The sequence below is a fragment of the Sylvia atricapilla genome, chromosome 5, assembly GCF_009819655.1.
Source record: "Sylvia atricapilla isolate bSylAtr1 chromosome 5, bSylAtr1.pri, whole genome shotgun sequence".
In the NCBI taxonomy this organism is placed as follows: domain Eukaryota; kingdom Metazoa; phylum Chordata; class Aves; order Passeriformes; family Sylviidae; genus Sylvia; species Sylvia atricapilla.
The window spans coordinates 12,156,442-12,173,818 of NC_089144.1; the positions used below are offsets into that span (position 1 = coordinate 12,156,442).

At 39.3% G+C, this 17,377-nt stretch overlaps 1 protein-coding gene across 5 annotated transcripts in view; it reads right to left on the reverse strand.

The window, feature by feature from the left end:
• MAGI2 (membrane associated guanylate kinase, WW and PDZ domain containing 2) overlaps positions 1–17,377 on the reverse strand; it is a 710,849-nt gene that overhangs the window by 149,900 nt on the left and 543,572 nt on the right. For all 5 annotated transcript variants that reach the window (XM_066318723.1, XM_066318722.1, XM_066318724.1 and 2 more), the window contains 2 exons: positions 8,029–8,086; positions 1,033–1,154 (listed from right to left, as the gene is read on the reverse strand). In XM_066318723.1, coding sequence (XP_066174820.1) covers positions 1,033–1,154; positions 8,029–8,086 — 180 coding nt within the window. The remainder of the gene's footprint in view (positions 1–1,032; positions 1,155–8,028; positions 8,087–17,377) is intronic.

Here is a 17,377-nt window from a genome sequence, read left to right on the forward strand (position 1 = left end):
GTTACCAAGAGGAGGTAAATATCAGATGAGCTTTTCTCTCCAAACACACGGGACTTAGGCATCCAACAAGTGACACACACGACTGCTGTGCAAACCTCGTGGCTCCTCTTGGTGTGCCTTGGGGTGCAGTGTGGGTGCACTGGGGTCACACGGGGGTCCCATGCTGCACTGGTGAGGGAGGGCTGGGGAAGGCGCAGGGTGGTGACCCAGCACGGGGTGAGGGAGGGCTGGGGAAGGTGCAGGGTGGTGACCAGCTGTCCCCATGGGGCTGCTCTGGGGACGTACCGTAGAGCCCGCAGGCCCCGGGGTCGCGCCGGCACTGCGACAGGTCGCTCACGCTGCGGGACCTCCTGGGAGCGGGGCGCAGGCGGGCAAATTTGGGTCTAGGTAAGGTTGATGAGGAGCTTTCTACTGTTACAAAGGAGAACAAGCCTCATTCTCTGACTGTAACCTTATGTTAAAGTTAATTTGTCTGTACCAGTTCTGTTTGCTGCTATACAGCTCCTTTTGAGCGCATTAATTTTTATGTTACCAAGTGGCTGCATTCTTGTAAACTCCTATAACACTGTGCTTGAGGCTTTTAACTTAATTGATGCTTGCTAGATGAGCTAGATTAGAAACATACCAAACATCAATTAAGAGTAATTTAGAGAAAGTACAATTAAGTATTTTGGTGTTGCCAACCTTGGGTGCTCAAGAGACAGTCGTACATTCCCAGGAACAGAATTTATGATTTTACTTAGAAAATTACTTTGGGAGTCTTAATGTGCCTTTAGTTTCTCAGCCTTTAGGAAACACTAGATTCAACTTTTCTGCTTTTATCACTGCACCTCTGAAAGTTTCAGTTGGCTGGTGAGTCCTGCAACTATTGGAACTTGGACATTTAAGGAAGAAAATCATTAAGATATAGGTGATGACCTTTTGAGCATTGGCAACACTACTCTTTTAAGCAGACTTGGACAAAATCACTGTCACATAAACAGGAGAGCAGGATCTATCATCTTAACTAAGACAGCTGACATGGTACTGTACCTCGGAAACCTTGGGCCTGCATAGGCTTTGTTCCAAGTTCTGCGTTGGGCATGTTATGCTGCTGTAGCTTCCTTTTTGCTTCTAGGACAGGGTTTTCAAATTGAGTTCTTCTATTTATGTGGCTGGAAAAAAAAAATTGTTTTGATTAAAAACTGGGCTCATTTGGGTAAAATGGTAATTTTCACAGTAGGGTGCTGAATGTGGCTAAGGTGCATGTGGTTAGAGAGTAAAGCCCAGTGCGCCTCAGTGTGTCCCTTACATTCCACACAATTCCACACCATTTTGTTAGGGATGAGAATCTACAACCCGTGCCCTGTGTAATGAACAGCACTCAGCAGCATCCTATCACTTCAATATGCTGAACTCTGCTACAGACAAGTGGTTTTGATCTATGGGACTACGTATAAAATAGCAGCACTGCTGAAACATGCTACAGCAACAGTTTTTCATGTCTTCAGCTCTGTGTATGATTCAAAGGATCTCAAGCACTTCTGTGCATTATTATCAATTAGTTGTAAGTGAATTTGCTCAATCACTTACAGAAAAAAGCCTAGACAACAGAGTGCTTTTATGGTGGTAATTTACAAATAAATCTAATATAGGCAGTAAATTGAAAATTATTCCTTTTTAGTACTGTGGTGTGTATCTGCTCAGTTCTACAGAAAAATCAGATGTAGAAACTAAATTATATGCAGATCAGAACTACATAGATCATATACGAAATATAGGAAAAGTTAGTACAAACATTTTTTCTTGATGTTTTACATTTCCTACTACAGGTCATTAAGTCCATCTCTGGCATTACACCACTATTTTTCTGCATTGTGTTTAGGACTATGATCTTTACTACTACTGCCACCATACCCTTGATTTCAATTCTTTAAAGCACACATTTTAACAATCACTGAGCTATCCTTCAATCCTCTCCTGGGATATGTTTTGCATTTTTCCTGAAGGAGGCAAAACAAAGTAGTAGGCTGCAGGGAACATAGCTGCAAGATAGGATCACAATAGAATCAAAGAGAAGGGGCTTGTGCTTCAAAGACTGTTCTGAGGAAACAAATACATATGTACAGAAGGGCAGGCTTATGTCACTCCTTACTCGCTCTCACTGGGTTACCATCTACTGAGGTCTTCTGAAAATCCAATCACAAACGCGGTTTAAAACACTTGGACAGGCTACCTGGTAACTTTCACAACTCTAAGATCCTAAAAGGGTCTTTTTTTGACATTGCAATGACCTTTTGTGTCACATTAAGCACTTTTCAGGTCCTTTGAGATTTTGATCCTATCATCACTTAAAAGAAAATAAGTGGAATTGCCATTAGGAAGTGAGGTAGAGGAAAGGCAGCAAGTCCTATGGGAGTGCAATACACTTTCAAAATAGGATTTAGTGGCCAGTGTTAATGAAATGAAAAGTCTTTCAGTCATGTAAAAGCATATTTGATTTAATGAGATGAAGTAAACGTGATAAATCCTTAAGTTGCTACTTTGTTCACATGGCTATAACTCATTCGAGTGGCTGCTAGCTTACTCTCATACTCTAAAATTTTGATTAATAGCTTTCAGTAAATTTTGGTCTATGCTGCAGACAGAGAAATTCCCTCTCATTTCTTTCCTTCTTCAGACAGGCTGTTTAAGATTCTAGGTATTCCTTTCCTAGACTGTTGCTCTCTGTTATTTCCAGTAATTGTCGGGGTCTTCAGCACCTTATTCTATTGTAAATGTAGAAACTTAAGATAAAAGGGAGAAAAACTTCACTAGTTAAAAAAGGAGAAAGCAAGACTTATGTGCATTAAAAAAGGTAATCATGAACTACTAACATAAGCATGAAAAAAGTAATTATGTGATGTGTTTATCATCTGATGTATTTCCATGTTGTAAAGGAAATACTGCTTTTGCCTTTATACAAAACAGTGATGAAACTCAAATGCTACATAAAGTTCTGAGCACTCTTGATCAAATGAAATGAATCTATATGAAAGGTGTTACAAGAAGACCAGTGAAACAGAGCATTCTATTATAGAAGATCAAAGGAGTTTTAGCTTTTTATTCAAGCAGAATTAATTCTGATATATAATTGCATTCTATGAATACGTTTGGAAGTAAATACTAGAATGTATTAAAGATGCCAGGATTTCAGACTTGAAGTCTGTGGGCTTCTCACAAGAGAAGTGTGAAGTTAAAAAAACAGCTTCTAGTAGGAGGTATGGAGTACAATATCTAGCTTGTTTTATGTTAGCATTTGATAAAGTTAAAACCAAGGTTGCTACACACGTGGGTTAATTACTTCAACATAGGGATCATCTCTTTCTTTAGGGGCTCTTAAGTCTCCTGCCCCGTTCTCCAACTGCCCTCCACGAGAGCAGAGGTTTGCCATGGCTTTTGTGCCATATCATGCAGATGTAATGGATATCTAAGATTACACTCTGGATCTTCATTCCGGACCTTGCATTATGGTTAGTGTCATGTTGCAATTGCAGGGCACATCCCAGAGCTGCAGGAGGGCCCCTACAGGCCTAAGATTCAACTTATGTGGTTCTGTGATACAGAAGAAGTTGGGATTTTAGCTAATCTGTGTTCATGGCTCAAGAAAGATTAATTACTGTGCTGCTGACATCAAAGCTAGAATCCTTTTTCCTTCTGCCCACCTACAGTTTGTAGGTAGAGTTTAAGTTGTGGTTTGGTCCATTTAAACAGCAATATCTTTGATAACAGCTATCTGAAAAATGACATTCTGTCCTATCAGATCAGATAGGAAGACTAAGGTTCTTGAAGCACCTCATGTTGTTGGTGTAACTTAAATAATTCTAAGCTTCAATTTATTCCCATATTTTGACTGTTTTTTGGAAGTGTACAATCTCAAAAGCACAACGTGAAATTTCCAACTAATTAAAAAAAAGATGCATTAAATATTGTGTCCAAGAGGAGTCAAAGAAAAGAAAATTATATTCATAACCAGTCATTTTTATCAGTCAGTAATATTGTATTATGTTCCTGTACTGGTGATACATGAAGCACATCTCTTTTATGCAATTTTAAGTGCTATGCAGCTTCATGGCTAAATCAGAAAAAGTGCTCCTGATGAGTTTACTTGAGAAAGAAGTTATTAAGCTGAGTAATTCTCTTGAAAAAACATTCTAGCTTTTCATCTACCTACTTCAACAGCATACAAAATATATATTACTAGCCTGGGCCTTCATAAGACAAGCCAAATATGAGTTTTAAAGATGGGTACAAGTAAGTGTTTTTGTGGTTAAAACAGATTTTGAACGGTAGCCAAAATATATTGCTCATTGGATCTAATTCAGTGAACAATTCTAACTTCAATTTTCTCCCTTTATTTTACACAATATGTATTAAATCAAAAATCCTAATCCAAAGCCTAATCCAACTAATTTCTTCTAGTGCCACTGTGGCCGTGCAGAGAAGAAGTGGCTAACTCACTGTATTTAACTGGGGACAAACCCTCAGAGACAGGATTTTCTTTTGAGCTGCATTTGCTTGTGATGTCAAAATACTGTCTCCATGTGATGAGGAGGTACCATCACCACCAGCCAGCCTGAAAAACATAGATACAGTTCTGCCCTCGCAGCAGTCAGTGGGGCCAGGCTAAGTTGTTTTTGTGATGAGTTTCAGGTTAGATGCACTTAAGACAACTGAAACATCACCTCAGGAGACTTGCAGGCTGTAGAGCCTAATTTGCAGACTTTAGTTGATGGTCAAGGCACTGAGCTCTAATGAAATGGTTGCAGGTCAGAGCACCAGTAGAAGGATTTTAATTGATCTCATTTTCTTAGCTACTTTAATATGTGGGCTGGTGTTTTTTTTTTTTTTTTTTTTGGTAGTTTTTTTGTAGTTTTTGCCTATAGCTTTTAAAATTGTTTCCTATTACCCAACAAAGTAGTTCTGGGGACAGGATGCCTGTAAAACGGACATTCTAATCCATAACTTGTTAGTGTCTATCTACTCAATATTCACGTTTTTCAGTTGATAACACTTTATAATGACAGAAAGACCTGAGACAACTTTTTCTATTTGAGTAGTAACAGAGTGTTGTCAGAATTTGTAAGTCAAGGAGGTATATTTTTCCAGAATAAATATCTACAGCTAATTTAGGTGTTCTATTAGAGAGCCCATGTCTGGAAACTGAGTTCTGTGTTGTAGTTAATCATCCTTAAAGAGGGAAACAATCTTTTGGCAATTAGAATCCTGAAAGACCCAGTGCACTCTAATGGCTACTTTCTCTCCATGGTCCTGCACAGCTCAGTGCTGTTAGCTCTTAGTTTACAGAATAAGACCAGATTGCATGAAAGTTAACAAACAAATAGCAACCACTTCTCATTTAAACATTACAAATGAGTCTAGACTTCATAACGAAGCAAATGAAAATTATAATATTATCTCACACCTACATAAATGACTGATTAAGAGAGGTAGTTATACTGGAGATTTTTTTTTTTTTTTGGTAACAGAATTTGCAAATACATGATTAATCTTTAGGAACTCCACTAGCGAGAGGTGTAAATTTCTTTGTTTTGGTTTGTTTTCTTTTTTAGCTTTTTCTCTGGTCTCAGAATATTTGAGCTGAACATGGCTGCTTCCTGTAAGGTGAAATGGAGTCTGCCTGCCTCATTGCTCAACCTTACAAACTTCCCATGGGATACAAGCAGCTCAGTGAGCAGAGTACAAGCCCTTCTTTCATGAGGATTTTGGAGGCCTGCATGTAAACTTGGGCTGGACCTGAATGTGTGGAAGTTTGTAATCCTGCTTTTCATAATTCACCTACTTTTACGACAAAATTAAGAGAGTTTATTGTAATCTGATTTTATTTAGTTAAAAATGAACTCATCTGTTGAATACTGGTAATAAAAAAAGCTGTTGACTGTTACGTATTGTAGCAGGAAAAATGGAAAGCAGTCTTTGTTTCAAACTTACTGAGCTCAGACAGCAAATTAAACTACAGCTACATTTTACTGACTATAAAACCCCATGTGAATTTAGCAGGGCTGCAGCTATAATGCCATACCATGAGCATCCATTCCACTTCTAAAAACATCAGAGACTGCAGCAGGTTTGATGTATCTGTCCACAAATCTTATCTGTGGTAGGATTAATAAATTTGGCACTAACAGCCTTAAAATATGTCATTGCATGATAACATCTGGGCCTGGTGTCTGTTTACCTGTGGATGGACATGAAATTCAGACAAATACTTGTTCCTTTTCTGACTCTGCAGTGGAGGGTGAGCCTTGCTGGTGCCAGAATGCCTCAGGCTGCACTAACAACCAAGGGGAGTCTCAGCAAGAGACTGATGCACAGAAATGGCATAACACCTGTTACACCCCAAAATACACCAAAACCCACTGGGGCAGAAGCTTTACTTACACCCAGCAGCTGCATAATTGCACATGCAGAAATCTTTGGTGGGGGTTAAGAACAAAATGAAATGAGAACTGCAGCCTTTACCTACCTGGTAAAGGTAGGTAAAGGTATCATAAAAGAATTCAGGCATCACAAGGGGGAGTAAGTGACTGGTATTATGTAGGGACTTCAAAACTTATCCTTTTGCTTGAATCTGAACTAAGGTGACTTGAGCTGAGCAGCAAAGTAGATGGAGCTGCTGCTTCTTTCACCTGAGGGCAGGAAGCAAGCTGGGGACAAAGAAGGAGAGCAGGTGCTCTGGCATTTGGAGAATGGGACAGAAGGAGTCAGCAGAGCAGTGATCAGGCACCATTTTCAGTTGTTTGTTTGCTTTGTAGAAGGCTGAGGAACATGCAAGGGCATCCAAAAGCTGCTGCTGTGACAGCAGGTAAGAAAGGGTCACTGTCTTACATCTTCTACACCTCCAGAAATAAGATGATTTTTTGATCCCCCTGCACACCTGAACCCTTGCATAACAGCAGATTATCCTGAAGCCTGGAAAAAGCTGCATCTCCAATACATGGTCAGGGCAATCCCACAGTCAGTGTGTTAGTATGGATTCACGAGACCAAAGGAAAAATGTGAGACACAAAGGGAGTTTTCTATTTTCTATGAAACAACTAAATAAATATACTTCTTGAATGTCAGGATTTGAATCCTTTCAGGTGAGGGGCCATATTCTCTAAAGATCTCTCTTGTTTAATAAAAGGCACTAATGGATAGTTGTTTCTCAACCTTTCAAGTGCTCTCTGCACAGTGACAGGAATGGTTTTCTGTCTCCTCTCCTGCATAGTGTCTGTAGAGAGTGGAGTGAGAATTGACCCCTCCCAAACAGGTATCATAATCTGAATCTAGATTAATTTTGCATAAGTCTCATTCACTGTGTTAAATTAAAAAGCAGAGGAAATTATCTCTTAGATCTACTTATGTACAAATTGGCCAGGTTCTACTATTCAAACAAAAGCATTTTGTTGGCCTTTGCACAGAGGAAGAACCTTTTTTTTTTCTTGTTTCATGACTAAAATTAAATGTGAAGAAAACAAAAGCAAAGGTTGTACTATGAAAACAGAATTTATATTGCTTCCAGCTGCACAAAATAAACCACAAAATTTTATATGCAGCTTATAAATAACTTGACTTCTGGTACAACCAGTATAAACACCTGATTCACAGTGAGGACTACCCAGAAATGGATGTTAACTGAGCTAAAATGATTATGCTTTGCTCTATTAATTGATGAACAAGATTTATACCTTGCTGGATATCCAAAGCTTAAATAGAAAATGCAAAATCTCTTTAATGGATATGTTCTTTGTACAAGTGTCTGCTGGAATGGTACCATGAAACCAGACCCTGGATAAAGAGTGACTGAATGCCTGAGCCACTGATTTGGGACGCTTTGAATATATCTAGATACATTAACTGCATTGGTGACTGAGAATTCTTAGTATACCCTTAGTTTAACATGTCAAGTAATTGTAGCCATTCTTCGACAGGCTGAGCATTGCAGAGGACACCAGTGTTAGGTTATGACATATTAAAAGCAACTTAATATTGAACTTGGGAACTTACTCAACATAATAAGTGCCATAAATGGGATCATCAATTTTCTCCCAGCCATATGGAAGCTCTGAAAAACAAAGAGTTAATCCCTCTCAGTAAATGCAGTACAGAATGCAAAGATTTCTAATAACAAAATTGTGGATCTTTGCTGGTCTTTGAGGGAAATAATAGTGATTTTAGATAGAGTGACTAAAGCAAATGTCAAATCTGGAACACACCTCATGGCAGCCACAAGTAGTAGTAACTTGGAAATCTGCATGTAAAACCAGCTCTCAGTTTCTAAAGCAACACATTTTGGTTGAACTTCTTTATTGTCCCAACAGTTGTACCACAACTGTTGCAAACAACTGTAGCACATCTCGTGTGACATCACCATCAGAGAAGTGAGGGCATTCTATTTTCACAAATAAGTACACACACACACAAAAAAATTTGCTTTTTGAGCTTTTTTTCCTAAGAATCCTGGAAAAATTGGTCTAGAAGGAATGAAAAGAGTTTTTCTCCTGCCATATAAGTACAGTTAGTATACTGAAATGTTTGCATTATTCTTCTTTCTGTGATGGCAATTCCACAATCTCCAAAGGCATCCTGTTCCAAAGGTTAGTTATATATCAGGAACACAGGAGCACAGAACAGTACATGAAAGTATAAAACAAAATAAGATATATTTGCATCCTCTGGGCATAAAACTAACTACATTTTTCAGAATCAGAGATCCTTAAAACATTCTAGTCTTAACAATGACACTGTTATAAATATTAATTCAATAATCTTGAAAATCAATCAGCATTCATTTGTAACCAAACTGCCACATACATATTCATGCACATCCATACTTATTTTTTTATCACTAACAATGAATGCTTAAAAAATTATTATACTGCCAGCAGAATTTCATCTTGTGTTTAAAAGGCACCGGACAGAAGCAACAAGTATCTCAGTTGACAAGAACAGAGTCAAAGCCTCAGTACCAGATGTGGTGACTTGGATGGAGAAGTCTCACAAAGAGATGGGCATTCCCATTATCCAGAGGTATTGATTTCTGTGCAGTTAAAGACTATGACACAATGTATGGGGACAGGTACGGAGATTCTAAAAGGAAATTTGACTCTGGATTTCCTTCTCTTAGATTTTTTTTTTTTATTTTTAAACTCCGTTGCACTATTTTAAAGTAACTTTTTGGAGACAAACAGTACTGAACTAGACACAACAGAACTGATTTAGAATATTGTTAGCTTTGAAATCTTCCTAAGTCTACACTCTGAACCACTTTTGTCAGGGCTATTTTGTTATTGTCACTTCATAGGAATAAAGGCAGCATAAGGTACTCAAGCAGGTCATGGAATTACAGAATGGTTGATGTTGGAAGGGAACTTTGGAGGTTGTCTAGCCCAACCCCTCTGCTGAAAGCAGGGTCAGCCAGATCAGATTGCTCAGGACCATCTTCAGTCAGCACCTGAATATATCCAAGGATGGAGACTCCACAACCTTTCTGGGTAACTCAGTCTGTCCCCTTTTGCCCCCTGTCCTGTCACCACACACCACTTCAAAGAGCCTGGTTCTGTCCTTGCACCTTTCTTCATGTATTTATTTAGATAAAATCTCCCTTGAATCTTCACTTCTTCAGGCTAAACCATCCCAGGTCTCTAATCCTTTCCTCATGGGAGGGATGCTCCAATCCCTTAATCATCTTAGTGACCATTCACTGGCCTCTCTTCTTTATGTCCATGCCTCTCCTGTACTGGGAGCCCTGGATCCAGCACTCCAGCTCTGTCTCACCTGTGCTGAGCAGAGAGGCAGGATCATTTCCTTGATCTGCTGGTGATGCTCTGCCAAGAGCAGCCCAGGATGCTGCTGGCCTGCTTTGTTGCAGGGGCACATCATGTCAAGTCTCTAAGCATTAGAAAGCCCTGGTGATGCTCTTTCCAGACCTTCTCAGAACTTGTGTAAAATAAGGTGAGTCACCCTACAATGGCTCTCACAAATCGTGTCTATCTTGGGACAAGACTGTGTAATGTAATCCATAAATATTCAAAAAGAAATCAGCTGATGCACAAATCCTGTACTGTCCCTACAGAAAGTTTCATTACCAACTCATGCATTATCAGTAAGGAAAAAATCTGCTATGAAAAATGATGCTCTTACCAAACACTATGATACAGAATGAATATAAAGCATTAGCTTAAATACTATTGGTACATTTTATTTTTGTGTAACCTTGCACAGTTTTCTTCTGCTATAATTATATCATGCTGCTTTCGTATCTGTCCATCTAAAATTATATTTCCTTAGAGAAAACTCAGACAGGTATCAGTAAAACCTGTACATAGAAATACACACAAACACACACACATCCCCATATAAATACACACACAGAGGTTCCTCTCCCAAAGTCCATTAGGAGATGCATTTTTTCCAAATATGAAATAAATAAATAAATAAATAAATAAATATACAAGTAGATATTTTGTCCATCTTTGAAAGAGGGTATTTTTGTGTAAGTATATACACTACAAGTGTATAGATGCAGATACTGTATTTAATTTTATGTACTCATAAAAAACTAAAATAATTGAGGATTCATTTTAACCTATTGGCCTATTTTTTCCTAAAGTAATACTTAATTGTACTTACGGACTGGCACAACTACCAAGAAGGAAAAATTCCATTTACTAGTGTAAAAGTCTGTAAAAAACGGATGTATTTGACATACTAAGGAGAACTCACTTTTAAATGCATGGATTGAATGACTGATTATTTAACATCATAAGATAGCCATGAGTTCAGAAGATAGAAAAACAATATTACCTTTGTGTACCATAATACACTCCATGTAAGCTTTGCTCTGATTTTATTATTCCATTTAAGGTTTGGCCTATAAGCTATGTTTAATTAAAATTCTCTGTTGACCAGTAAAACAGAATTGCTAGAGCACAATCCCCAGGCCCCTGCCTGTTGAGAATGGCAAATAAGATTAGTGGGGTGGAGTTTACTACAGAGGTTTTCTAAGAAGAATCTTCTGCTACATTAGCTTTCAGGAGCACTGTGATTATTTTTCATTACATTAAATAGTGGCATCTATTCCATTTTTCACTATTGAAATGAAAGATTAAAGGACAGAAATACTTTACTGCTTCATAAAGCAGGAAGCTAAGCATTTGCCAGATTAGGGGTGAGGGCATTACAGTTTCTCCTTTTGATTTCACTGTGCCCAGGGATGATCATTAGGGATGAAAGTGAACAGTAAATATTTGTAAAGGAGAATTGTTGCAAAACACTAGTGAAGGAGATTGCTGATGGCAACCATGATGTGAATAGGGAAAGGAGCTATATCTTACAGCTGATATTCATTTGGTAGCATCAGCATGCTCATTCGTGTGCAATTTTTGCAAGCACTTGTGCTATAATATGACAGACATCATCTTCAGGAGCTCAGCACTTCTACCACTCATGTCCTCCAAGTCTCTAGACTGCTGAAGGTTTTCCCTGTACAGAAGGAATAAAATAAAAAAATCTACCTTTTATTTTTGAATCTTAAATATCCAACATCCTCCTATCATCCAGCACAGGGCCTGTTCAGAAATATTTATAAAATCACCTTTTAAGAATCAGTAATAGTTTGTGCAGTGGTTTGCAGTGCTGACACCATGAGGATGTAAGATGCTGGATAATCTGTATGGTATGTTTATATCCTCCAGTTTTTCCAATGCATGCTTCATTCCTTACAAGAGAAGCAGCATCTAGCCAACACCAGTCATCCAAAACAACCTTTGCTCAGTAAACATCTGGATGAGCTTTTAATTCAATTAATTTAAAGCTGTATTTCTAAAAGTTAAATGCCCAGTTGTAATGAAAATGAAGGAAGAAAGGAAGGAAAGAAAGGAAGGAAGGAAAGGACAGAAAAGAAGGAAGGAAAGGAAGGAAAAGAAGGAGGGGAAGGAAGGAAAGGAAGGAAAGGAAGGAAAGGAAGGAAAGAAAGGAAAGAAAGTAAAAGAAAGAAAGAAAGTGAAAGAAAGAAAGAAAGAAAAAGAAAGAAAGAAGGAAAGAAAATATGAATTAGAGCAGGTCACTTTAATAGTCAATTGTAGTGCCTTCTCATCCCAGCCTACTTATGCTAATGGTGCAGATGCTCTTATTCTGACTTCAGAAAGCTGATGCATTTCAGAATGATTTTTAATGGTGCCACTTAACATTCTCTAGGGATGGAGGAAAGAGTACATATTGGATCTCAATGTGCCAAGATGAAAAAGCATACTACCAAGCCCAGAGATTAATTTTTCTGAAGTTTATCATTTACTAACTGAGTTAAAGAGAGTCATAAAAACTTCTCAAGGTTTCAGAACAACAGACAGCATTGTGTCTCTACCCCACAGACAGGCTGGAAAGAAAGATGAGAGCATATTTCCTGATTCAGCTGCAGTCAAAATATTTGTATGGTTCAAAGGAATATAGCATGAGAGAGAAAAAGAAAATATAATGCCTGCTGTTATTGAAAATACTGTCAGTAAGGAAGTGGAAGCTGTGGAAGTCAACATGAGTTTGGTTCACCTGCCTTGTTAACACCCAGGCACATGCCAGGAATAATTTTTTAACCTATATAGGAAATTTTCCTGAAACATACTGCATCTTCCCATTCACAAGGCTGTGGATTTTTAAATTTCTTGCTTTCTCTCTTTCTCCCTGTTTCAAATTCAGTTTTGCCTTTTCACGTCAGTTACCTACTGCAGAGAGCATCATAAGAGTTGGATTAAAGTTATAAAAGAGAGCAGCCCCCCAGCCCAAAGCAGTGTCACAGTCTTCCAGTTTCTCTAAGAGATACAGTCTTTGCAAATGTTCATCTCTAAGCCTAAACCAGTGCTCCTCACTGCACAGCTTACACAAAACAACATTGCTTGTAATACCCTAAGGCACAGCACAGGGGCTCCCAGGGGGTCGATGCTGCTCCAGGCATGCTGTGCTGCTCCCTCAGGAGCTCAGGGTTGGAGATATTTGGTTTGGATGCTTTTCTTTGTGCAGGTCCACATTGTCCTGATGATACATGAAACACATTGCAGTTGTGCTGCTGCTCCTGAAACCTTTGATACAAGTTGCCGTAAGGAAAGAGAGGACAAAACTACCCAGTGATAATCAGGGCTTAACCTACAACCCCCATACCTATGTGAATTCTGCCAGGTCACCTATCTGCATTCCATCTGGAGCTCCAAAAATGAACCAAATCAACAGGCATATGCTGTGGTAACACTGAGGGGGTGGGGAGACAAAAAAATAGATAAAAAAGTTGGAAGCTGAATTATTCACTCTCTCGGTGAAAATAACAACAAAGGTAGGACAGACAAATCCACCTCCACAAAAAAAACCCCAACAAACCCAGACTGATTATTCCTTTCAAGGAAGATCTGGAAAATGTAGGGAATGTACTACCTCCAAGTCAAGCCATTTAAGTTCAATTCCAACGAAACTTGTGCTCTCCAAATGCTATTCTCATACCAGGAAATTTCACAAAATCATGACTGTTTATGTTCTGTCTGCAATCAAAAAACATTCATGTGCAATTTATTCTCACAAATAAAATGTCATTATGCAAAATTTCTCCTTGCAGGATGGAAATAAATGTCTAAGTAATACATCTGATAAATGCATCTTCTTCCTTCTCTGCAGCTTATTGTGACATGCTACATCCTTAATTATGTAGAACATAAGATTACTTATTATTACTATAAATTCAATAATATTTTTCCCAGCATTGTTACTGTGAAATAGTGGCAGTAGTAGGGATATTTTTAAATATTAGGTATACTTGATTCCTCTGACAGGCAGAACTGTGCAATTGCTAATTAAGATTTGCATTAATGCAGTGAAAAAAATGTCAACTGAATTACTTTTTTATGCTTGTTTTTGTTTTGTTTTTGTCTTCATTTTCCGGTCAATCACAGTCTATAAAAATAAAATAAAAAATTAAAACCCCCAATCAAATAGAAATAAATAATTATATGTTGAGAACTTAGCTAGATTACTGTAGGCAGTGCCTGAGATGGTTTCCTTAATAAAGGTTTAATAAGGAATTCAGTGCTTAAGAGGTAAGTGGGAAATAGCTGAAGCTGGTCTAAAGTACCCTCCATGGGCCTTTTCAAGAGAAAGCCAAGAGTTCCTGTTAAAAGATTCCAAACAAGTTACAAAATCCTGTTTTCCATGTATTTATAAAGAATAGATTTAAGGAAAGCAGGAACACTGAAAAAATATTATTGAAACTTTACATTTTTTTTTTCATCAAATCTTGTTATCCTTTCATCTTGTTCTCTGTCCCTACTCCTGGATTGGTTGTGCCAGATTCCTGGTTCATATTACAGAACTTCTGCAGAGAGAGAAGCTTAAACCAGCTCTTTGTTGATCTCAAAATTTCCCACTAAAGTGACCAGCATTCTGCTGGGGAAATAGAGATATTTCACATTTTAGCTGCAAATTCTTGCTCAGAAGCATGGATAGGAATGCATCCAGGCTTCCTTGGAATAATAAAACAGCAGTGGTGCCTTAGCTTCCAAGAGGAGGGTGGTAAAACTTCCGAATTCTGTGTTAAATTACACGCCATCTCATTTTTAATATAACAAAGGGTACACATAAAGAGAGTCTGCAACACCCTCACAGCTGATAGCTTTTAACTAGGTGACATGGGTGGTGCTAGGAATGAAGTCCCTCCAGGATGAGGGACATTTCTGCAGATGCTGGAGGAGCTGGTGGCTCCAGGCCCCCGAGCCGAGGTGGCACTGCCGGCTGCTCCAAGGTTCAGCTGGGCAGTGTCAAAGGCCAGGCTGAATGGGGACTGGAGCCACCTGGTCTGTGCCAGGGGGACTGCAATGACACGGTCTGGCCCTGGCACACCCATCCTGCCTGCAGGACAGGAGCCCTGAGCACATCAGCTGCACGCTGCATTATCAGTCTGTATTCCAGAAGTTCAGCAGATTTGCTTCATGCCACGCAGAACTCCAACATGGAAGATTCTGCCTTTGAAACGGATTTTATTAACACAGCTGTTATATGCTATATTCTTTAGACTTTGAAAAAAACAAACAAACAAACAAAACAGACTGAAAAGGAACACTTTTTGACGTTTTGCATGTTCAAATCTTTCAATGCTCGAATCTCACTACTGACTGTATCAATTCAGCCTTGATACAAACCAGTGTTTTCTATCTAACAAATGTATGATGTCATGGAGTTAGGCTTTTCTTCTATTTCCTTTTCAGTCTCTCACTTTATTTATGTTCCTTGTTTTGTTCTTAAATGTTTAACTGCATACTCCGTAGATTTGTGGAGTTACTGAATTTACTGTTATTATAAAACCTAAACCCTCAAATTTGGCTACTGACCTAAAAAGGTCCATATAAAAGTATGTAGCTACTAAGAGTGCAGGCCAGATTTTATGGGAGGCTGCCAGGTATTTTGTCAGTCAAATTCAACAACTTTACTTACCCTGTTCACCTCTTAATCTCTAGCATAACAAATTAAAAAAGTTTATCATTCTGCAACAAACCTAAATGACACATTTCAGGGCTATTTTCAGTGCCTTTATTAAGGGGGAAAGGGGTACCCTCAGCCTTTGCTCACAGGGTAAGTATCCCTGCTCTTGCCTGTCTTGGTTGCCCTTTGCTGAACCCCTGTGTATCATAGAGTCCAAAATCTGGATTCAGTATTGCAGAATAACAAGTCAGTTCCCAGCCTGGACTGTTGCAAGATATTGTTCCTGCCCAAGTGCAAAACAGTGCATTTGTCCTTGTTGAAATCCACAGGGTTTCTGCTGGCCCAGTCCTCCAGCCTGGCTGGGTCCCAATGCAGCCATGCCCCTGACTTGCTGATGGGTCCCCACGGGGTCACCTGCAAAGCTGACTGTTTCCTCCTTCAGACACAGAGATGTCAAACAGGGGGGATTTGTCTATAAACTGCTGCAATAATTCCCTTCCACAGGCATTCAGGCACAGTGTGGCCCATTAACAACTGCCCTCTAAGCCTCAACACCTAACCAGTTACTTACATGAACAGTTTGCCACCCACCCAGATTTTTAATGTCTTAAATGCAACACACAAAACTTTGTGACAGACAGAAAAAAACACACCTTGAATAAGTCAAGATAAACGACCTTCACTGCTTTTACTCCATTCACAAATCCAGTAATTTAAGTACAGCCAAGAAGCTGGCCAGACCTGATTTGCAGTGGGTAAATCCACACTAGGTGTTCCCAGTACACTGGATATGGATGGGTTGGCGTTACCTTTCCCTACAGCAGTTCTCGTAGGGCTGTGCTTTGCTCCAGCAGCTAAAAAAGTGTTGATAGCACACCAGTGTTCTGATCACATGATGTCTGCTCAATAATTAAAGCTAAGAGAAAGGACAAGGAAGGAGAACAATCATTACTCATGACATTTCTCTTGCAGAGCAATTGCTATGTGTGCTGAAGTTCTGCTTCCTGGGAAGTAGCTGGACATCACTTTGCTGATGGAAAGAAGAGAGCAAAATGTTTTCCTTTGCTTCCACATCTGACCATTGCTCTTACTTTACTAAATTGCCTTTATCTTTACTCATGTTTTTTTCCCCCCATCTTATTTTCTTCCCTTCATCCAGCTGAGGAGGAAATGGGTAGGGCAGCTTGATGGGCACCTGGTACCCTGCCAAGGGCAACCCACCACACTCTGTCACCACTCTCCTCTTCAGGAGTCCAGAAATGTTCTCAGAGGACCCTATGTTTCATCCAGGACATTGTCAGGGTCTGCCTGTGTTCTGAGCCCCTGTGCCTCAGCATCTTGAACTTCACTGATTTCATGGTCACTTTAGCTACAGATGACAATATCACATCTCCTGCTAGTTCTTGCAATTCCTCCATAACAGGTCCAGGTGTGCATCACCTCTCATTTTCTCATCTGGTACCTGTAGCACGAGCTAATTCCCTAAAACTGCCAGAAATCTTGCTGGCTGCTTGTCTTCTTCCTTGTTGCCCCTGCAGCAGGCATCAAGGAGCTTAAAGTTCCCCATGGAAGCCAGAATCTGTGATCAGAGACTTACTTGAGTTGTTCAAAGTACATTTCTTCACTCTGATCAGGGAACCTGTAACAACACCCCAGCATGGTCTCCTTCGTCCCCTCCTCTGATCCTGCCCCACAGACTCTCCATCAGCCAGCTGCTTAGGAGAGCTCCACACAGCCATGCTGCTCCTGTGCATGGAGGAAGCCCCTTTTTCCTCGCCTCCTCTAACCATCTTTCCTGGTCCAACATGTTATTTTACCTTGTTTCTGAAGGATTTTAAAAATAACAACACCGAACTTTAATTAAAATTTCAATCAACATTAGAAAACATTTGATTGATGACTG